The sequence below is a fragment of the Aythya ferina genome (genome assembly GCF_964211825.1).
Source record: "Aythya ferina genome assembly, chromosome: 1".
NCBI classification, from domain to species: Eukaryota; Metazoa; Chordata; class Aves; order Anseriformes; family Anatidae; genus Aythya; species Aythya ferina.
The window spans coordinates 91,408,001-91,430,762 of record NC_140296.1 but is presented as its reverse complement, the minus strand read 5'-3'; the positions used below and the strand labels follow the sequence as shown (position 1 = coordinate 91,430,762).

Sequence of the window (22,762 nt, the reverse complement as noted above, 5' to 3'; positions counted from 1 at the left end):
TGAGGTGCTGTAGCACCCGCATTGGGAAGGCAGGTCTGGTGCAGAGCTTGAGCCCTCTGGAATTTGGAGGACTGTCTGCAGGAGGCCAGGTGAGACACAGGGTATTTCAAACAGGATCACAGCGGCCTATTGGAGGAACTGAATCGCACACAAAATGTCTGAAGAAAATTTATTGTTACCATTTTTCTGTCACTGGAGTTGTTTGTTTTGTAACTAGCTACCAGTAGATTTGGCAGTAGATTGTCTGATAATGAGACCCAAAAGAAAGTACTTTGTACTTCCTTTAGCTTCCTATGACAGTTTGACACTTCAGAAACTGCAGTATGATGCTATAAGTTCATCAAACTCAGCAAGTGGTGTTGCTGCTTCTGTTCTGTTTAAAACCATCCTAGAAACACATACCTGAACAAAGTATTTCTTTTAAGTATATAGAAGTTGTATGTATTTTTTTCTAAGTTCTCTATTCCATGCCCACTCTAACAAAACACTGAAAAACTGCAGAAGTTAGACAATGCCAAGATAATAAAAAGAGCTGTCATTAAAATCTTACCTTTTCTACTCCAGGAAATAGCTCTGGTATTTAAGAGAGAGAAAGAAAGAGTACTGAACCTAGGATTTCCTGTCAAGGAGGAAAAGTAAACCTTAGTATATGAAGTCCAGCTTGCTGGTTAAAAGTAAGAAATAATGATGTTAATGAAAGCAGTGTGCACATTAGTCAAAGTATGCAATTTTTTATAACTTCTTGGAAGACCTGTGTATCTGAAAGACCTACATGAAGAAGTGCAAAGTCCAGCACCTGGGGAGGAACAGCCCCAGCTACCAGTACACAATAGATCAAAAGCAGCTTTTGCAGAAAAGGATCTCGGGGTCCTGGTGGACACCAAGTTGAACACAAGCCACCAATGTGCTCTTGCTGAAAAGCAAGCCAATGGTATCCTGCACTGCATTAGGAGGAGTATTGCCAGCAGGTGGAGGGACATCCTCTCTACTCAGCATTGGTGAGGCCATACCTGGAGTGCTGGGTCCAGTTCTGGGCTCCCCACTACAAGACAGGCATGGTTATACTGCAGAGAGTCCAGCAAACGTCCACAAAGATGAATAAGGAAGTGACTCACCTACTGGCCACAAGTTGAGCCTGGGGAGATTTGGGTTAGGTATCAGGAAAAAAAAATTCTCTCAGAGTGGTCAGGCACTGGAACGGCGTGCCCAGGGAGGTGGTAGAGTCACCATCCCTTGTGGTCTTCAAGAAGCTCCTGGACAAGGTGCTATGAGATATGATTTAGTAGCTTAGTGGGTAGTATTGGTGATGGGAGAACAGTTGGACTAGATGATCTTGTAGGTCCTTCCTAACCTTGTGTTTCCATGATTCTATGATTCTGTGACTCCCAGAGGTTCTGAGAGAGCTGAGATTGTTCAGCCTGGAGAAGAGAAAGCTCAGGGGGATCTTATTAATATCTATAAACACCTGAATGGAGGGTGCAAGGAAGACAGAGCCAGGCTCTTTTCAGTGGTACCCAGTGCCAGGACAGGAGGCAGTGGGCACAATCCAGAACACAGGAGGCTCTCTCTGAACATCAGGAAGTACTTCTTTACTGTGAGGGTGACTGAGCCCTGCATGGGTTGTCCCGAGAGGCTGTGGAGTCTGCCTCCTTGGTTGGAGACATTCAAAAGTCACTGGGACATGAACCAAAAGTCACATGGACATGGACATATGCCTCTAAGCAGTCCTGCTTGAGCAGGGGCCAGTTGACCTCCAGAGAACTCTTCCAACATCAACCACTCTGTGATTCTGCAGTCTTGTGGTTGTGGTGGGACACCTCCTCTACCATATTTCTTACTATAAAAGTGGTGGAAGCTACCATTCTATTGTCTTTCACTACTGTTGCACCTGTCTATTTAGCCCTTGAAATTTCTTCTAAAAATGGTTAATAAAAGTTTTCTTATTTCTTTTAAAACTCTTAGATAATTGTTGTACTGTCCCTCTGCAGTATTGAAAAGCCTCTGTATAGTTCCTGTATTTGTGCTGCATTGCACAGTCTACATGATTCTCATGCTTGCTGATAGAAATAAATAACTAGTATTCCAGAACAGTAGGACATAAGTCTACCCAATTTATAGACTCTTAGAAAACAATTACAAGATGATTTGATGTAGATCAAAAATCAAAACTCTCTGAAAGTATCTAAGCTCCTAGATACAAATTTGTATATGCTGTCTGACCTGACTTTCAGGCATACTGTGATCAGATGGATTATTCTTGGATGTTCTTTTCCCTCTGATTTCTTTAACTTTTTCTTTCACGCTTGAATATACACACCAAAGTAATGTTTATTTAAAGTTAATGTTTATATATAATCATATGTATTCTTGTTGAGAACCATAAAGTAGTTTTGAGGCAGTCATGCACTGACCAATGTACTAGTTTGATCACTATTATTGTACCACTTGATACAATACTGCTCTCTCTTCCCATCCAGCTTTCCTTGCTTGTCTACACAGCAAAATGCTGATTACAATTCCTTGTGCTAGGAAATTGTGCCCTGCTCATGGACATAAGACTTTTTGCTTCCTTTTTTTTTTTTTTTTTTTTTTTTAAACTTACCTCCAGATAGGAATAGTGATAATCTTTCTCCTGACACTTTTTTTTTTTCTTTTCTGAAATTAGTTAAATGATACTGTTTGTTGTCCAGAACACCTGTGTTTAGGTAGTGACTCAGTAAACTGGATTCCCAGGGGAAGGTTGCTGGTTTGGTGGACACACTCATGATACTTTACATCAACAGAGATTTTTTCCTATGTGTTGATTCAAGATAGCTATTTTGAAGAAGATAAACTTCAAAATGTTCATAACGTTTCTTATTTTTATTGCTTTTATTTTGTCACTATATAAAAAAGTGAACTTTCATGCCATCTTTACGAGAGCGTTCATAACCATTTTGTGCTTTCTCCTCCCCTTTCTTCCTGCCACAAATTGTCAAACCATTAATAGTTATTTGTTCTGAAATGGTTTATTAGTTACAGTAAACCTGCACACTGTAAGCTGGGCTATATTAATTATATCTTAATAGCCAATCGTGGTGTGTTGTTTGTTGTTTTTTTTTTTTTTTTTAACATTTGTTTTGTAGTCCAGTTCTTTTCACAGTTCCTTGGGGAATGCAAACTAAAAATATGTTTAACTGTACAGATTGTTCTGGTTGCTAAAGACCATTTCCTTATTCCTGTAAGGACTTGCGGTGGGAGCAGCTCTGAGTTGAATGAAGGGCAAATTTTGGCAGAAGTCTTCCAGCTAATACCAGATCAGGAGAGCATCTTTCTCAAGTAGATGCTGTAGGAATAAAAAAATGCCTTTTTGAGAATTAGAAGTTTGAAAGCCACAATCAGAGAAGTAGCTATCAAGGCTCTGCAAAAAAGCTGAATAATTCAAAAATAAAAATCTCAGGAGCATCAGTAAGCTGACTAGTGACAGTGTCTGGTCTTGCAAAATTGCACCTGATGTTGCACTCATGTTCCATTGGGGGCATATCTTTGTATACCAGTATTAATAGGCTTGTTATCATATAATCAGTAAAATTGTTGCAGTGAAAGCCTTGGAATTTGAGCTCATCCCAATAGTGTAAGATACCTAAAAGGAGAATGGTATCCATGTATGTAAGGATATTTAGAATGGATTTTGCTTAACATCATAAAACATCGTCACTCGGGCAAAATGACTTAGAGATAAAGAACTGAATTTCTTGTAATTTATTATTTTAAGAATTTGTTTTATTTTTTCTTGTTTTATTTACAGAAATTGAATTTATTTGTTTTAAGAAAGAGATGTTCAAGTGAAATCTAAGAATTTTATTGATGCTAGTGTACTTGTTTTTAATACATCTTGAAAAGTATGAAAATGTATTTTATAAATAAATCTCCTTCCAGTCATAGTATGTGCTTTTCCTGCAGCATATGAAACATAATCAGATGTACTTTGCTATTCTAACCCAAATTCCTTTAAAAATGTTATTCAGAGCCTTAGTTTGTAAATTATTCTGATGTAAAGTTGGGTTAGTGGATCACATTGTTTTCCCTTCCCCTGCAGAAAATACCTGTGCACCACAAATATTTGTTGTCTTTTTTTTTTTTTTTTTTTTTGGGGGGGGGGGGAGGGAGACTAGAATTGGTTTTTACTTGCAGAACTATTGAACATTATGATGCTTTTTAGTATAATGCTGTAAAGCAAGGAAGTTGTTCTTTTTGTTTGACACACGACTGTTAACCAGGAGTTGTGGCTCTGCTCTTGGCTGTCTCTAAGCCTTCCTGTGTGACTTGGAGAAAATCATTTAGACTTCTTGAAGTTTTAAGTTCTACAGCTGTAAGCAAGAGAAAAGTAAGTTCTGCAAGAGCTCACTAATGAGGCCTTTTAGTTCACGAGTGTTGTCATGAAGCTTGGGATCCTGAAAAGGAAGGTCCCAAATAAAGGCAAAGGACATAACTGTTGTCTTCTTCCTTGTCAAGATTTGAAAGCACAGTTTAGAGAAGTCTCTTGAAATTCTGTTTCATTCACCCTTTAATAGATCCATCAAATATAAACACTTTTTTTTTTCTCTTTTTTTTTTTTTTTTTTTTTTTTTTTCCCCCTCTGGCTCTCTTTCAGCTTCACTTCTTACTCCTGAGGAAAATCTACTAAAACTGGTCCATGGGTTTCTGCTAATTACTACTGTATGCCACTTTAGAAAAATGAAGAATAGTTAAGTAGTTGGAGGAGCTGTGCAGTAAAAGGGGTAGCTTTTGGACAATTCATGAAATAGTCGGTGTCTTTTAATGGTAGGGTAGTCCCTCTGCTCATGAATTATTCATTTTAATGCTTTTGTTATAATGGCGACAGTGTTCAGTCTCTGAGGCTGTTCTGGATAGCCTTCCTCTGCTGAAATACTGCACAGCAGCAGCTACCATTTGTTTTTTAAACTAATACATCTAAGTCAGTAACATATTGAGTAAATGTATTTTCATGATCAAGAAAATGAGAAAAGGGGAAGAAAAACAACATTATAACTAAGAGGGTCTGTTTTGCTCAAGGGTTTGGTTAGTTTACTTTTCTGGGAGCTATTTAGGGAAGTCATTTAGAATAAATATTTTTACTGATTATTGTATTTAGTATTAAATGCAAAATAGATCTGTAGCAATAACACACATTAGCGTCTTTGCTCTGTATAGCACTGCAATAAAAGGCAGTTTAAAAACAATCATTGTTCATAAACACATTAAGTTTTTCTTAAAACTAATGTTTAAAGATCTCTTTGAAACTTTTTTTTTTTTAAGATGAAACATAACATAACCACATAACCCACACAGAAAATGTATATGAGTCATGTGCATGCAGAAATAAAAGTTTCTTTGTGGTATCTGGTATCAGTCTTTCATTAAAGCATGGACTTTCCTAAACAGAAATTCCAGTGCAAATGGTTCAGGGTTCTCAGCTCCCCCCTTCCCCCCGCCTCCCTACCCTTTTCTGGTGCTGACTTCAGCCGGTGCGCCTAGCAGGGCGCATTAGGGACCGTCCCTGTGCAGAGCGGGGAATTTGGGGCTGGGGACTACGTGGTACTGGTTTCAATGGACAGAAGCGAGTGCACAAGCACAGCATGCTCTCTGTATAATGCAGTGTAAAACGTGGTGTTTTCTCCTAAGCCATATACATACTCCTAAAATGCCTTCAAGCAACAGATAAGTGTGTGTGTGTGGAGGGGAGGACGGAAGCAGCGAGCAGATAGATGAACGATTAGGTCATTTGGATTTGGAATGAGGGTTTTTTACACTGAGCTCTCTCCTCGTTCCTGGCTGATCAGATTCTCTACACACACGGGGAGCTGAAACTGCGTCAGTAGAGAAAAGAAAACTCCATAGATGGATATAGTGGCAGAACTATAGGGAGTATCGAAGAGGAGAAAAGTTTGAATTGAAAGTATATGTGGTTTAGGGGAATCTGAATCACGCAGTATTACTTTCGCTTTTTCTAGGCTTCTATTTCCTACGAATAAACCATCAGGGAGATAGAAGTTCTGATTTAGATAATGTCTTGCAGTCTTTGGAATAACGCATTCTGCGGGAGGGGGAGTCCTTGCTGTAAAGGTCACGCTCCACGAGCAGAGAGCCTTCCCCGCTGCCCGCACTCACAGCATTTCTTCTGCGAATGTCAGCTGGGGGGCTGTCCCTGAGAATTTTTCCTAGGTTTAGGTGGGTACACCATGGAAAATGGAAGCAACGATAGGAACCCCTCCTTTCCTTTTTCCTGTAGCTCTGCTCAGACCATTCTCTGTTAGCATGGTAGTGGTACAAAGTGTGTGGTCTTTCAGCTCTGACTAATGCATTTTGTGCTGTGTGACTGAAAATGCCTCATAGCCTGCCAGGGCTGACTGAGGGCTGTGGAATGTGGTGCCTTTTCTCTGTTTCTCTGATTTTTTTTTTCTTTCTTTCTTTTTTTTTTTTCCTTTTTTTTTTTTTTTTTTCAGAGAAGTGTGTAGGCAGTCTGTTGAGAAACCTCAAGATGCAGGGGAAATGCTTGCATGTTGTGGAATGTGGCTTCCCCTGGGAGACCCCCGCCAGGCAGGCAGTGAATGAGCAGGGCTGGAGAATGAGAAAGGGAGGAGGTCGGAGGCAGAGAGAGATAGGAAAGAGTGAGAGAGGAGGAAGGAAGGAGGTGGAAACGGAGGGGCCCGTTTCCCTTTTTCTGAAGCAATGACAGCTGGTTCTGTCCTGACTCACATGACAAAGTGCTGTGGAGAGCAGTGCTTGAGCTTGAAGCCAGCCAGCAGGCATGGTCAGCTGATTTTATTTTCTTTTTTTCCAGACTTTGGTCAGCTGATCTGCAGTGACTGGTCAGCCCACCAAGAAGGTACCTCAGCACGCAGGTAAGAGAGAAGCTGAACACTCTTACAAGAATGCAGCTGGGGGCAGGGGGTGCAAATAGCCCTAACATTGCTTGAATAGTTTAGAAAAAATGCTCCGGGTTTGCTTTGGTGTGTAACACTATGATTGTCCTTTCAATGCTACTAGTGCTATTCAGTCTTGTTCTCTCTCTCTCTCTCTCTCTTTTTTTTTTTTTTTTTTTTTTTTTTCCTTCAATCTGTCTTTAATTACAATCGGTGCAAAAGCTTTATTGGAAAAAAGACCTATTGTGTGTTGCTAAATATAGACCTGGGGATTGCATGAATGTTGCTTTCTTACTTTTTGAATAAAATAACTTTCCGTAATTTAAGTGTGTCAAACTCATATTTAGAGGGGAATTCCCAAATACTTAAACTATGAGTCATAAAAAGTTAAAGTACCAGTACAACAGCTTAGGATAAAAACTCTGTTCAGTCATGGGTAGCTGCTTTCATATGTGTTGGTAGTCTTAAGAAAACAGAGGTGTGCAAAAGCTGGAGCATTTTTAACTCTGCTGACCAGAACCCAAAACATGCAGAGCGTGGGCTAAACATATGATTTGAGAGGAACATTGTTAGAATGCTCTCAGTTTCATGCATGTTTTCTTTCATTGTTTGTATCTAAAAACCTGGTGATAGTCTTATGTTCTGAGGGTGTTTCAAAGGACTCTGACTCCCTAATTATTTTATATGATGGAAAAAAAAAAAAAAAAAAAAAAAAAAAGGAGAACCGATAATGATTACACTTACTGCAAATAAGTGAAAAAATTACAAAATAAAAATACCTACTGGGCATTACAGTTCAAAGTGTTTTTCAGCTGGTTGTGTGCCTGACTATCATGCCACATTCCTTCTCTTTAAACATCACTATGTAATACAGCTTCCTTACTATTACTTCTCTTTATTGAAAGATCTCAGATACTCTCTGAAAGCTGGAATGTCTTGTGCCGAAAGATGCATTCATGAGTTTTTAAGATGCAAATGTTGGCCAAATGTTCCTAGCTCTGACAGGTAGCTCTGAAAAACTCTTTTTGTTCCAAGGTTGAAGATTTTATTTTGACAACTTGTTGCAGAAATGTTCATATCTTGCTAGTAGCCTTATTCTTGTCTACTATTTTGCATTATTTAAATAAAAACTATTTGAAATTTGCTTTTTTCTATCGGCATGTGCAGTGTCTCATAAGATTCATGTGCTGTACTCAGTAGGGATGAAGGTGAATGACTTTCCAACTGCTTTTCATTTCATGCTCTTTTCTCATCAATAAAAACATCCCTGCTCGTATTGCCTTATAACAACAGCCAATGCTCAGATGAACTGAGCTTTTATCTAGGGGAAGGAGAACCTAGAACAGGGTAGTAGGATAGATAGGTGGAAGACTCTTTTTCTTGACCCCAGTGGACCTTTATCATCTGCAAGCCTGAGGAAACACCCAATTTCAAGTGACCAAATGAAAGGATAATTGCAAGAAGCATAGGAAGCATCAAACAGGTCGATAGTGGTAATAGTGTATTTACAGAAATGTATACGGCTGTGAAGTTGGCTTTTGTACTAGGTCATGGTGCAGGGAACATTCTTGGGTTTCAGGTTGTCTCTGGCAAGTTGAACAGTAACAGGTAACACAGGCAGGGAAGGGGATTGTCCTGTGCCTGAGGAACTATGGTTTCATATAGGGTCATAATGGAGAAAAGAGTTATCAAGTCTGAAAATACCCCAAGATCATTTAAGCTGTTCCACGTGGTCTTCACCTTAAGCGATCTTTTATGAATGGATGCAAATTTTCTTATGTTTCATGGTGTTGTCCTTAGGGGAATTCCTGGCAGGTGGGCTTGTCCAGGGCTGTGTGCTTCAGAAGTACCATTGGTACATGCACATAAACAAGGCAGTTCATATCTTACATGTGTGCACTGCTGTAACAACAGGAGAGAGGAGCAGATGTGTAGAGCTGAAATAGGTAAATATAAAACTATTTCAGAGGGTACTGATTTCTTTTCCTCATTTTTTTTTTTATCTACTTAAAACTGGATAGTCACTAGAGACTGTTTTTTCTTTTTCTTTTTCATTCCGTTTTCTTTCTTTCTTTCGTTCTTTCTTTCATTCTTTCTTTCTTTCTTTCTTTCTTTCTTTCTTTCTTTCTTTCTTTCTTTCTTTCTTTCTTTCTTATGGGTTTATCAATTGTCTGTGAGCACTAGCATGTTTTACTTCTGGCAAAGTTGCTTCTCTAGTTCAAATATGTATCAGAGATAGGAAATATTTTAATTTCAGGCATACTTCTGCCTTTTCATTTCTGCTTTTAATATGTTTGCATCCGAAGAGAGGGGTTTGTTCGAAATATTTCAGGTGCAGTTCTTCAAATTTCCATTTATTGATGTTAGAATATCTCTTTCAAATAACTTCTGACTTGTGAGCAGTTTAGGTCATGTTTATTTAACCCTAGGTTTGCCTAATGATCATTATTGCCTTGAAGCTAAGTAGGAAAAAATAAATAGCTTACGTGCAAATAAGGAACTGATTCCATGTATATGGCATTATAAAGAATAGTTGTATTTAATTTTCCTTAGAGTAGTGGAAGAAAAATCAAGAGTTTAATAGCTCTGCTGAGTAAACGTACATGAAAATGACCTCTTTACACCTTTAAATAAAGAGACGTTCATTTTCAGAAATAAATCAATTTAAGAATCTCAAGAAAAATCTTGGGGGAATGAATAGATAATGACATTATTTTAATGAGATATTTAACACGAGTTTTTTTTTTTTACTGTATCATGTCTCATAGTTTGTTTTTATTAATATTGGAGAATGAAGACAGCAGTTTGGGGAGGTTTTACTACTAGGTAAAGGGCAGATCTTGCTTTAATAGGACCCCTATACATGTTTTTCAGGGCTTTATTTAACTCCAAAACAGTTGTTATTTCAGTGTGGTATCCCATTTTGTTTCAGTGGGACGCTGTTGTAGTTTAAAAAACAGACCCTTCTTTCTCCTCTTCCCTAGCTATTAGCAGGCTTACAAGTACAAACATCACAAATCTAGTATAGGATTTTCCAGTTCTGAGGAACTGAGGGGCTTAGACCTCTTTGCCAAGAGGTCATACATCCCTTCACACTTTGGTTGCGTACTAAAACTCAACCCCGTGAAAACGCACTATCATCCGGCAAAACCCAGCTCGCATCTTTAAGCTCCCCTTTAGACGCATCGTTTCGCAGCTTATCATCTTGCTTTAACCTCCAAGCGCTCGCGGGGCTCGCTCTTCAAGTCCTCGTTGCTAGTTATTGCTGGAAACGCTTGGCTTTGCCCGAGGAGCCGCCGGATCCCCGGCCGGGCGCTCTCTCTCCCGAGTGTCCCGCAGCCTTTGCCGGCAAAAGCGCGACTCCCCCTGCCGGGGGCTCCCGGCGCTGCGGCGGCCTCGGCCGGGCTGCCGCGAGAGCGAGCGCCCCGTTCTGGACATCGCACCGCTTCTTCCACCAGGGCCGGGCGGCTACAGGCAGCCCGGGCCAACAAGACCGTTTCTGAGGTTTCTCGCTTTCCCCCGGCATGTCACGCCTGTTTTCCGTAGGAGCGCGGTTTGTATAATACAATACGCAGCAAGTGGCGAGGAGTCGTGTGCAGAGAAAATGCTAAGCAGAATCCACCTCCTTGAGAAAGGGTATCTATTCTGAAACGAAGAAAGGAGGCTCTTGAGAAGTCTATACTTACTGAAATGCGACATTCCTATTAGCAAACCAAATTTAGTTGCAATGCAAAAGTATACCAGCAGAAATGCGTGTTGTAAAGTTGCCAGAACATACTGGACTATAACAAAATGTTATAAATAGCTAAAGCTTCCCAAATGAAGTGTTTCGCATTAGTATTTAACATCAATATAAGTGAGCTATTTCCCAAATCAATTTTGCCTTACCTTTTAGCAGCTGAGAAGAAAAAAAGCAATTCACTTATGGCTATATGCATTGATAAAAATAATAAGCTTCTGAAATAGTCATGAGCTCTGACACTTAATCGCTATTTACGAGGAATGATTATTCAGAAGCTAAAGTCCTGCCACAATATGCTTATATTTCAATTGAAAGCTGTCATTGCAGTATGTGCTCTAAACCTCAGTTACAGGGACTGAATACACTGTATTCATCTTGGGAAAGTTCATCTTGGGAAAGGAATAAACAAGAAAGCTATATATGATGTTAAAATGCCTCTGTACTTTCAGAGCATCCTAAGAAAGTGGATACTCTATAAAAATCAAGAGCTAAATGTATGGAATTGCTTGCATGGGACTTGTCCCTGGCAGCTTCCCATCATTTCCACCTGCCACCACATGGACCGCTTAGACTGGTGACAGCAGACTGTGCTGTTCGGATTCTAACGAGAAGGGTTGTTCTGAGCTTAAACACAGAAGATGCTATACCAAAAATCATAAATATCCTGTATTATACAATGACTATAGACAATGAAGTATGAAAAGACTTAGTAAGTGATATTAATGATGTGCAAATTCTTCAGCAAAATCAGGGCTCAATACTTGTTTGTGGAACACAAAAATTGAGAGAAGTTAAGAAGAATTTAAGCTGCGATTTAAAAGAGGCAAACTGGATGTTGATATGGTTTTGTCCTGCTCAGATTATAGATTGCCTTATGGTGAATCACCTTTTCTGAGGAATTTGTGTGTGTGTGTGTTTCTTTTAATAGTGTTATGATTTGTCACTTATAACGGGAGAATGTGGGTAAGCCCCAAAATTGGGGTTGGTGACAAGAATAATCAGAAAGTCCTCATTTGGGGTGCTTTCCCAAGTGCCGTGTTCCAAACTCTTTAGCATTACTGCGTATTCTGAGCTCATATTTAGTTTGTTATTCAATTAAAATTCATACCAACAGAAGCAACATATTATGACAAGTTAAAATAGTTTGTACTGTGCAGTGCCACTGCTCAAGATGTTGTTTTCCTAAGGATTTCTTTTCCTTAAAAAAAAATAAAGGCCTGTTTTTATTGCAGATCTGTTCTGTCATAGTAATCATATCTCAAGAGCCACTTTTCCAAATGTTTTCTCCTTATTTATGTAATTATTAAATATCTGAGTGTGCACTGAGTGATAGAAAAGTTTTAATCTTCTTAACATCTACATTTTGTCTGTGATACGCATTCATTGTTCTTTTCCAAATAAGACTGCCTGCTGCTTAAGAGCTAGGAACTGAGTAGGAACTGTTGATCTTCCGAATAACCTCTATAGTGTTGTTCTCTCTCAATCTACAGGAAGCTTGCTCATGATGAGAGGCCAGATCTTAAGTGTTGCAATAAATCTTGCAAATAGGCAATTATGGTTTTAATTGTATTTTAATCCAGGGATGCTCAAACTGTAGAGTCTGAGTGATGGCTACATGAGAGCTCTCGTTGGCTACTTTATACGGAAACTTTATAGGACAGTGTATTTTTCTAAAGAATGTTGAAGGAATTCATTTCATTAAATTTAAAGGTTCTATATGATGGATTCTTCACTGAGTGCTGTTGTAAGTTGTCTTTAATATGTTACGAAGCAGCCTTCCCCATAACCCAACCTGTTTGCTTTCTCACCAAAATCCTCTTATTTTGAGGAAGGAGGAGCCATACAGCTAAAGCTTTTCACCAAACTTTTTGCACAGTGACCATGCAAGCTGTTGTCTTAGATGGGACGTATGTTACATGCCGAGGCTGACTATTTGCCTTAATGCCCGGGCAGCACAGCCCGAGTTTCCATCGCCTAATGCAGCGGGTTTTTCAAGCAGGGCGGATTTCAGGATGCAGGGTGTGTGGAGTGCGTGGGCAGCGGCTCTTAAACGGCAGTGGGTGGAGATTACAGCATTTCATCTGCTTTTCCTCCGACACCTTTTAAAGATACAGCCCACGATGTTGTCTGGGGGTTTGTGCCAATTGCTGCTAGAGTAATCTTGCATTCAATCTGAAAATTTACAGCTCGCCTCGGTGTAAAAATAGGAGTAAGTTCTGAGCAAAATCTAAGGTTCTTCTCATTAAGCCCAGCTCCCATGCAGGGTTGAAGAATTTCTTTGGTCAAACACTTCTGATTTCACATTTTCTGTGTTCAAATTTATATAAAAGTACTTTCTGGAAGCAGAGTCTTGTAAGTAGCATCTCGGGGTAAGAATTGTTCTTTTTAGTCTCAGCCAAGGTGAAGAGAGATGTCTTTCTTCCCCTATTGATTTTTCTTAGCTCTCATTCTGTCTTGCCACAGCTATGAATGTATTCTGTGTTCAGTATTTTTGCAAGCATTTGGCTCAAAAGTGGTGAACAGCTTGTTGTTACTGGTGCCTGCTTCCCCCTGAAGCACATAGCATTTTTTTAATTTAAAGGAATAACAAGAATTTGCCTCTAACCAGTAGAAAACATTTGCCTATTTAAACTTCTCCTTTCATTCTAAAAGTACAAAATAATATTAATTGACTGCTATTCATTCTTTTTGTTCTGTAAAAGCCTCAGAAGCTGCTACAGATAAAATGCTTGTCAATTTATTCAGTGCTAGAACTGCCTGAGTTTGAGAAAATACAGGCATACAGTGAGTTGTGGTATTCAGGTTATTTTGTTTTCCCTTTTTCTTCAGGTTAGTCTTCAAGTAATGATGTCCAGTTAGTCAGCTACTGGGTGGACAGGCTGAACAGATTCCAACTTTATAAATGTTAAAGCATGTTATGACCAGCCTTGAGCAATAATAGATGACAGTATAACATTCAATCAGAGAGGATGTCTGAACAATTCCAGTATGACTGTGCTATGTATTTTTAGGGGAGGACATAGGCATTCCTCAAGAACAGGAATGAATTTTGTAAATGCAAAAAGCTGCTTCAGGAATGCAACTTTGTCTTTCCAAGGAAAACAATGGGCAAAGTTTAGAGATGGCTTCTCCTTCTAACAAGTACCTCAATATTTATAACACCATATCTTCATTTTGAGATCTGTGGGCTTCCTACTTCTGAAAAAAATGTTACCTTTAGTCTTCGGCCATTTTGTAAACATTGCCATATTCAAAAATTGAACCCTGTTCTGGATCTTCAACTCAAAAAGTGAAGCAGTTCTAGATTAATACTTACAAAACTGAATGAGGCTGTACCAATCCTGTAATCCTGTAAATGTTGAGTTGTTAGGAATCATACATATCATATGTATGGGCCCCTTGCTAATTTAAGCAGAAACTTTGTCTCTTAAAATTATTTTAATTTTTAAAGGAAAACTTTAAAACTTTTGCACTTATGAACCTATGGCAATACTGTTCATCTCCTCTTTATTTCTTAATATAATTACTTAACACATGCATTTGACATTTGGAAACTTTAACTGAAATTAGTCTCTCTTAAATGTGTGTGTCACTAAGTTTTAAATGGGCTGCAGTGTGTTTGTTTCATGTAGTGGAGGAGGAGGGGAAGTAACATTTGAAAGTTATCATCGCTTGCCTGGAAGTACACAAATGCTACCATATGTCTGGAGGTTTTGCATCATTTATTAAGATGAGAAAATAGCCTAGTCGTTCATCCTTTGGCTAAGACTAAAAAAAAAATATAAAAATGAAGAATTATTTCTCTGAGGACAGTGTCATGCAGTCTGTTCAGTGTCTGTGAGGTAAGAGTGATCAGCATTTACTCTAGACAAAGTATTGCAGAATAGCAGTTCCCTGCTTACTGGATTTTCAGGTATTTTTAAGCTACTGTGTGAGCAGTTATACTTTGATGTACAAGCACCACTTGTCCCTCAGCCTTGAGTAAGCAGACATTTTAAAATAAAGTTTGTTATAGTATATTTTTATTCTAACGTGCTTCTGAAAAGAGTTTATGTGTGGAGGTGTTTAAGTGGTTAGCTGTCCTGGACTTAAATGCAGGGCAGCTAAAGCTTGTAGGAAATCAAAGATTACTGAGTGTTTATTGCCAAACTTTGCTGCATTCTGAACCATTGAAGGACTACTTCAGGGCAGAAAGGTGGAAACAGATCTCTTTGTCTAACTAAATGTGTAATCTTTCTTTATGTGTGGATTTTTGAACCAGTAGCCAGCACACCCTTTACAGCCACTGGTGTGAGTGAGAACAAAGTGTTGGTTCTGCATGTACAGAATCAGTCTGAATTTGGATTTAGCTTGGGGAGGGGTCTAATTGAAGAAATTCCCTTGTTAAAGAGAACTGATTTGGGGACTGGGGGAAGGGGACATTTCACTAACAGTTGTGATGATGTCCTTCACATGAAGGAAGGAAGATATGTTGGTTGCTCTTAGTCTGCTTTTGAAGGGTTTAGCAACTGTTTGCACATGATTTCCCAATGGAGGTCTGTGAATGAAATCTTTAGGCAGTTGAGCAAACAGGGATCTTGACAGGGATGAGAGCTTTGATGGGAAGTTACTAAGGTGGCACTTTTGAGAGTACTAGCCAGACAAATGTTTCAAGGATTGTACATAGTTTCCAGTAGCTTAAGGAATTACTCAGGTTTGTCAATTTAATTGCCATAATACTTGTGGCATGGCTCCCTTTAAAAACAAAGGTGGGTGCATAAGAGAAAGAAAAAGGGGATAGGAAGAAGGGAAGTCATTCTGGCAAACCAGTTAGTTATTCCTGGAATTTTCTTTTGTCTTTAGTTGCTGTTCTACTGTTCACTCTCCTAAATGCACACACATCCCATACTGATCCTTCTTCTCCATCCACAGCTTGACAGTACTTCTATAAGACTGTTTAAAAATTGTCCCTGTGTAGTAGGAGTGATATTCAGAGCAGGGGTGTTATCTTCTAGTGCCATTCTTGCCAAGAATCGCCTTGAGAAAACCAATAAGCGAGGAACCGGCCAATGCAGCCTCTAAAAGTGGTGTTTGCAGAGCAGATAGCATAAGGATAAGGCAATCTCTGCTCTTTCCCTAAGTCTTTCCTAGCTGGTTATTCGGGCTTACAGCAGAAGATACAATATAGCTAGTGTGCTTTTTGTTTGGAAATGAAGATTTTTGTTTGTTTGTTTTTGGTTTGGTTTGGTTTTCCCATGTGTGTGCAAAATAGCTCTTCAAGACATCGTTTGTGGTTGCTTTTTGTTAGCGAAGAGGATCTACCAAAGCATATTTTTATCCACGGTCATGTGTCGTAGCAGTCAACGTATAAAACGGTAAGATGAACCCAGAGCTGGCTATTCAGGCAGATAACAGTGGGTCACTATTGTTCCTGGTTAAGTGCCTGATTGCTAGGCAGATCTGGGTCACTTGGAAGCTCTGTTTTTGATGCCTGGTTGTCATAGGGATCTGGGTTGTTTGTGGTAGCTGAGGACCACAGACTGGGAAGCTAGGTGTTTCAGCTCTGTGCCAGAGAAGGCTGGCTGTGGCTTGGATTAAGTTTATATGTACATCTCTTTTCTAGGTGAAGCCTGCTTGGGAGTTCTCTGAGCCTGGCTCCCCACATTTTGTTGGGCAACTTCTTGCAGGGTGATTGTGGTGGTTCTTTTGAAGGCTTGTGTGACACGCTGGGGTTTCAGACAGCTGTATTATAGATCCGGCTCTGCTTCACTGCCTTGTAAGATTTGTGTTGGCAGTGTTGGTCAACGTTTTTCAGGGATGCTCTGTGATGCACAGCTGTTCAAACTGCCTCTCGTGTGCCCTGTAGGGAGGAACCAGTTGGATCCTTGACTTCCCATCTGTCTTACAGTTGGGGTACTCTCAAAACGTCTCTGATTGTGTACAGTCAAGGAATTCAGCCTTGATGCAGTCACTGTTAATATGGATAGTGAAAATGCAGCCCTGCTTAGCAGGATGTGACTACCGTTAGTTAACTGGTCATATCACACAACACTGGGGTACCCTCTAGTTACTCGTTAATGCAATCTGTTTGCAGTCCAAAATATGCTGCTCAATGAAAGAACTGATGTATTACTTTGTGGGACACACAATCCTACCTCCTAACCCTGTAAATTGTGTGTATGAAGGCCATTTAGGAAGGGGACTCCCTTCTGGGTTCCCTGATAGCACCAAGAGCAGTGTTCCCAAGGACTTAAATGTGTCCATAATCTCAAAGGGACTCCAGAATTACCTGCTGTATTAAGGAGAAGAATGGATGAAGAGCAGGAGAGGAAACCTGCTTTTATTTTTGATGCAACATGAAGATCATTCTCATCTGCTTTTGGCAAGTGAGAACGCTGTGTAGATCTGGAAATAAAGTTTATTTAAATTGTCCTAATTAAAAGCAGCGTGCTTATCAATAATAATGTTTTGATCTAATATTCCATATTGAGCTAGAATTGAATTTTGTCTTTTGGGAAGAAGATTTACCTCAACGGCTCTCCCTTTCTCATTGCTACTGTTCTATTTTTATTTATTTTTTTTCAGGTTGAAAATCTTTTGAACACTACTTTTAATGAAAAGTATCAAAAACATTTTTTATCCATTATTCCTGCAGTCCATGCAAAATTACTGGTGTATTGTCAAAGTCATACAGAGTTTGTTCATTGTAACAAAAAAATCAAAAGTAACTATAAGGCACCCCTACATTTCACATAACTCCAGAGACTGAGGAATTCTTTGTTGGCATGTCTAGCGATGTAGTGTTTTTCAACCTTTTGGACAAGGGAGTTTCACAAGGTGTGTTTTTTGTATTCTTTTCCCTTAGTTACTGAGCTTGATTTGTTTGAACTTTAATAGTTGGGATAGAAAAGGGTGACAAGCTACATCCCATTTTTCAGCCTAGAGAATTTATACAGAATTACTACTTGTAAATTTTAAATGATGTTTAGATTGTTAAAGAACAAAGTGATTAAATTACATGATTTGGATCCTCTGAAGTTCTTCTAAAGGTCTGAGTATTATTTGGTTTCAGTATGCTTGCTTTAGTGTGTTGGTTAGGGCTTTTCATAAACAAAATACAAACATTATCTTTATTACTCACAGTGCTGCTGCATACTTGCGGTTTAGATTTTGCCAACTATTTGCAATGTATAGCCACAGACTCTGTCTGGGTGGCAGAAAACAAAAACAAAGTCTTTCTGTTCATATCATGACTTGTTTTTTAAATTAGGAACATTAATGTATCATTAGGTAGAGAGGTAAGAGTATGCCTGTGTATGTGTGACTCTTCTATAGTCTGAAGTGTCAGAAAACCACATCAGAATAGACTTACATGCATCTTATTAGCTGTAAGCACCCACAGCATGATTAATGCTCTACAAGAGAGACAGACAAGACTGTCTCAGCCCCAGTTAGCTTACAGTCTACAGTGATAAAACTTGTCTTGTAATTCAGGAGGTGGGAAATTAATTTTGTGTTTATTATTATTGTGACCCTCCTCTGGGTGTAATTCTGGGGTATAGAGCCACTGTACATATGTGAATTGGCCTGCAGTGGCTTCGTTAATCCATGCAAATCAAACTCCTCCTCTGTCAGCTGTGTATAAGGCACAAGATCAGAATTGCCTCTCTTCTGTTTACAGACCTCTACTGGAACATGCCTTAAAACAGTTTTGAAATAACAAGTTTCAGCAATCATAGGCTTATTTAAATGTTTGCATGTGCATCCATTCTGTACCCACTAAAAACATCATAGTCCTGGACTGCCTTTTAAAGTCAGCAGGGCAGGAAAAAAATGTGCAGTGAAGGGCAAGCAATAGGGTGTACCCAAGTCTGTACTATGCCTATGAGTTCTGAAGGGGGGAAAAAAGCTCCATATTTCACTGTGAGTTTGATACTGTATTATATTCTTGCCTACCACTGCAATTTCCTCACGGTCAACCTTCCCATACGTTTCTGTCATTAGATTGGAGAAACAAAATAGATAATCACAAATGTTTGTGCTTAGCTTTTTTGATCATGCTCCCATCCCATGCTTAAAATTATATTTGCAAGTTTTGGCCTTTTCAAATGGAATTTCCTACCAGTTTTTCTTGAACTATTTCAGCAATTCTAGTAACGTACAGGATGTGTTACTTTTTTGAAAGCAAAACAGAATTTCAGTTTTCAAATGCTGCTTTCAGAAATGTCTATTTAGCCAATAAAGTAAATAAGCGTTAGCAATGCTATCTTCTAATTGAAAGCTGCTAAGTTTACAGGTTTTCTACCAAAAATCTGTAGTATTTAGATCAATTCCTAATGATTTTGCCAAGCACATTAGTATATTTTTTCTGTATTTGTATAAAACTTGCTTTCCATCCTTAGTATGATTTTTTTTTTTAAATTTTTATTTTATTTTATTTTTTGTAGCCACTATGACTCCATTTTGAATAGTTAAGAACAGCAGGTAGCAAAGATACTTTCTTTTTCTAGCAAATAGTCTAAAGTCTTGTAGCTAAAATATACCAAAGCCCTTGTATTATTAAAAATCTGATGAGTTTCTGTTACCTAGGTGGGAGAGGTTCTAGATTAGTGGCTGGGAAGACAGCTGCTCTGAACTATATTCCAATAGAGTGATTGTTGTCAAAGTGTTCTTTTTATTTCTGAAGCTATTTGTCTAAAACCTACAAGAAATGGCTGCTATTTGCTGTGGAAAGCTAGGAATTAAGTTTAACAAGTAGCATATATCCTCTAGAGTAAAGTTACGAGTCCTACTAAACTCTGCCATTATGTGCCAAAATAAGGAGGAGCAGCAGTTAAGGAGTTTGGCTTATGCACAGTAGTTGAGAAATAATTTAACGAGAAATGTAAAAAAAATCTGTGGTAATCTATGCTGTTGAGTTATAAGATGACCACAGTTGAAGCACAGATACGGTAAAGATGTTGGTTAAGATTCTTGAATGAAGGATATTCAGTATCTTCTCTGACTTCTAGAAACATGCATCTTGTTGCTCCTCGTAGGCTATTCTTCATTGCAAGTAAAAACTATAAATAGGAAATATCAGTGGTTTTTGTTTTGGGCGAAGTGGGAGAGAATTGTCCTTCCTTGAGAATGTGAATATAAAAAAAAATGTTCTTTTACGTTGATTATATTGCCAGATCAGTAAGTGTTGGTGGCTACAGAGTGGCACCGATCTTCCTGCAGGGCTTCAGATCTTGTGTTGGAGAGTTTCTATCCCTGCATTTTCAGAGTGATTCAAGCAGATGCTGTAGTCAATTAGTCAATTAATTCTTCATTCCTGGGTGTTTCGTTGGAAAGCATCTTCTGAGTTCTGTTGTTCTCTTTTGCATGTGTCTTACTCATGAGGCCCGTTCAGCAGGAGAGTCAAAGGAATCGTCACAGGGCATCGGCTGTAAAACTTTTAGACCACCTGTGGTTTGTCTGCTCATCTCTAGAGCGAACGTTTCCTTTCAGTTTTTAAGTGATGTTTTTTTTTTTTCTTGAAGACCTCTTGGAGATGTTGAGAGAAACAAAGTGGGCTGGCACGTTGGCACAAACACAGCTAGGGTGGCGTCAGCGGGCAGCAGGCAGGAACCTGTCTCCACAACCACAGCTCCTGCCAGAGCAGTGAACTTCAGCTGGTGTAAGAGCAGAGTGAGCTAAGACATTGCTCCTGAGCGGGTGTTGGCTTCCTGTTCACAGGCCAGTTTGAATGGCAATTGTAAAAGACACACATGTTTTTCCTCGTGGGACTTGGCTCTGGTTACCCAAGAGATCTTCTGCTTTCTTCCTTCCCCCAGCATGCCACTGGGACATCGCAGAAGCTGCGGAGTTCTCATCAGAAACAAGCTTGTGTCTGTCTGGGAATCACATCCCTAAGGCTCGTGGTTCGTCAGTCAGCTGACTTCCAGAGCACACTGGATACACATCCTTCCTACACAGAGTTTTGCTGGGCACGTGCGAGAGAATTACTATGGGAGAGATCTGGAGCTGTTTAGAGGGAGGAATTGATTCCAAATGATGTCTTGCTTTAGGTTTATGGTGTTTTTCAGACAATGAATTAAAAACTGTTTTCTCCATACTAGAGACTTGAAGGCAGCGGGTCTCTATGTTTTTAGTTATCAGAATTGGTGGTTTCTTACTTGATGTAGAGAAACATATGTCCTTGGTTATCTAGCTAATAATTAATAATGCTTGTGTTTTTTTTCCATGTATCTACGTTGGCCTCTTCAGTTTTATATTGTGAGCCCCTTCTGTTTTTTTCAGTAACACATACTTGAATGATTATTCCAAAGTGCAAAAAGTCCAGTGTTTAGCACACGCTTTTCCAATACTTCATCGCACTCTCGCAGGAAAAGACAATTAAAGGGATATTGAGTATTTTTTCTGCTTGCATTTTCATTAAATGGTTTGTGTTTACTAGAATGCCAGTGTGTCTGTGCTAAAGCATGTCTTCATGTGCTTTCATCCTCCAGCTAGCTGCAACTGACAAAATTACATGTGGTCTAATACCTACTTTTCATTATTAGCAGCAGTCTGCTTACAACTGGAGCAAAAGGGCATCTGACAGATTAAGCTTGATTTTGTTTAAAGATGCTAATCTTATTGCAATAGGAAAAAATGAAAAGGAAGAGGAAGGAAACTGAAAGGTTTTAACTTGAGAGGTTTTTTTAATGAATTATATTGATTAACAGAATTGCTACATCTAATGGCAGAAACTTTTTAGAAGAAGGCACTAATTGTAATTAATTTTTAGTCTGTGCCACATATTTGATGATAGCTCTGATTCATGCTATTATATTCTCTCTCTTCCTTCACCCACAGCAAAACAAATTTAATTTGATTCATACCCTTAAGGAAAAAAACTCAAAATTACTCACATGGTTATGATTCAGCTCTTGGCATAAAACCCTGTCCTCCTCCATCCTCCCCTTCTCCCACCCAAACCACCCCCACCCTCACCCACTGTATATTTATGTCACTGTAGTCTGAAAAAGTTGAGTAGCTCTTTAAAAACAGAGCAAATGAAATCCTTCTTCAAGCTGCTGTATTACTTATGTTGATATGAGTCTAATAAGACTTCCTTTTCACAAGTGGTATGGAGGCAGCAGCAGTGCTCTGTTTTTCATGTTACTTTAGCAGACAACAGTACTGTGTTAATCTTGAGAGGTGGTTGCTTTTTAGCAGTTTAGCAAAGCTACCGCAAGCGATGCTAAAATTGCACAAGTTGTTGGATTCATGAATCTGCCTTTCCAAAAAAAGATTTTTAAGGAAACCAAATATAGGGACTCTTGTTGAAATGAAGTACCCCAGAAGAGTTCATCTTAACATTGTTTTTGTCTTTCTCTTAATTAGTCTTAATGACCTCATTTTTAGATGTTAACAGCCTTTTCCCCAAGAAGAGATAAAAGCTGAAAGCTGCATTGCTTTGATTACATAAGTATATAGCAGTGTGTCCTGTTTTGTACAGCGTGTGTCAGATACCTCTCTCTCTATGGGTGATTGGCAATCTCCTGCCTTAACCTCCCACTGGAGGAATGAGTGGTAGGATTCTGCTCACCGTTGTATCTCATGAGCTGTCATTTGCAAGAGCTGAATGCTGAACACAGCTTAAGTTCTGTGATCAGACACTAGCATCATTCAAAAGAGATATTTTGTACATGAAAAGATGTTTATGGAGATCTGGTATTTAGAGGTGATGCAGTCCAACAATCCCAGTGGAAATTAGGAGCAGCTCAGTACCTCTGGAAGCTGACACGTGTGTTTATGTATATAACGCTGAACACAGAGGACTTCATGCACACTGATGCAATGAATCAGTCACAGTATGTACCACAACTTGCATAAGTTGGTGGGAAAGAGTATTTTTAACGAGGCACGCTAATGCAACCCTTCCACTCTTACTGAAAGAGACAAATAGGTGATACTCTAAAGGCAGAAACCAAACCAAGAGGGAAAGGGAAAAAAAAAAAAAAAAAAAAGGAATTTCAGAGCCTAGATCACTTATTTACCCAGAAGAGACTAACTTGTTAGTTAAATGATGCATGTTTCATTAGTTCTGTGAAAAGAAAAAATTAATTTCCTCCCCCTCCCCTTAACAACCTCTGTTTCTGTATAT

General features: G+C 39.0%; 1 protein-coding gene across 1 annotated transcript in view; it reads left to right on the top strand.

Annotated features, from left to right (window-relative positions):
* LOC311434969 (uncharacterized protein) overlaps nt 1–22,762 on the top strand; it is a gene marked incomplete at its 5' end in the record, with an annotated part of 194,717 nt that overhangs the window by 29,222 nt on the left and 142,733 nt on the right. Inside the window, one exon of the mRNA XM_084515507.1 lies at nt 6,824–6,884. Within this exon, the coding sequence (XP_084371633.1) occupies nt 6,824–6,884 (61 nt within the window). The remainder of the gene's footprint in view (nt 1–6,823; nt 6,885–22,762) is intronic.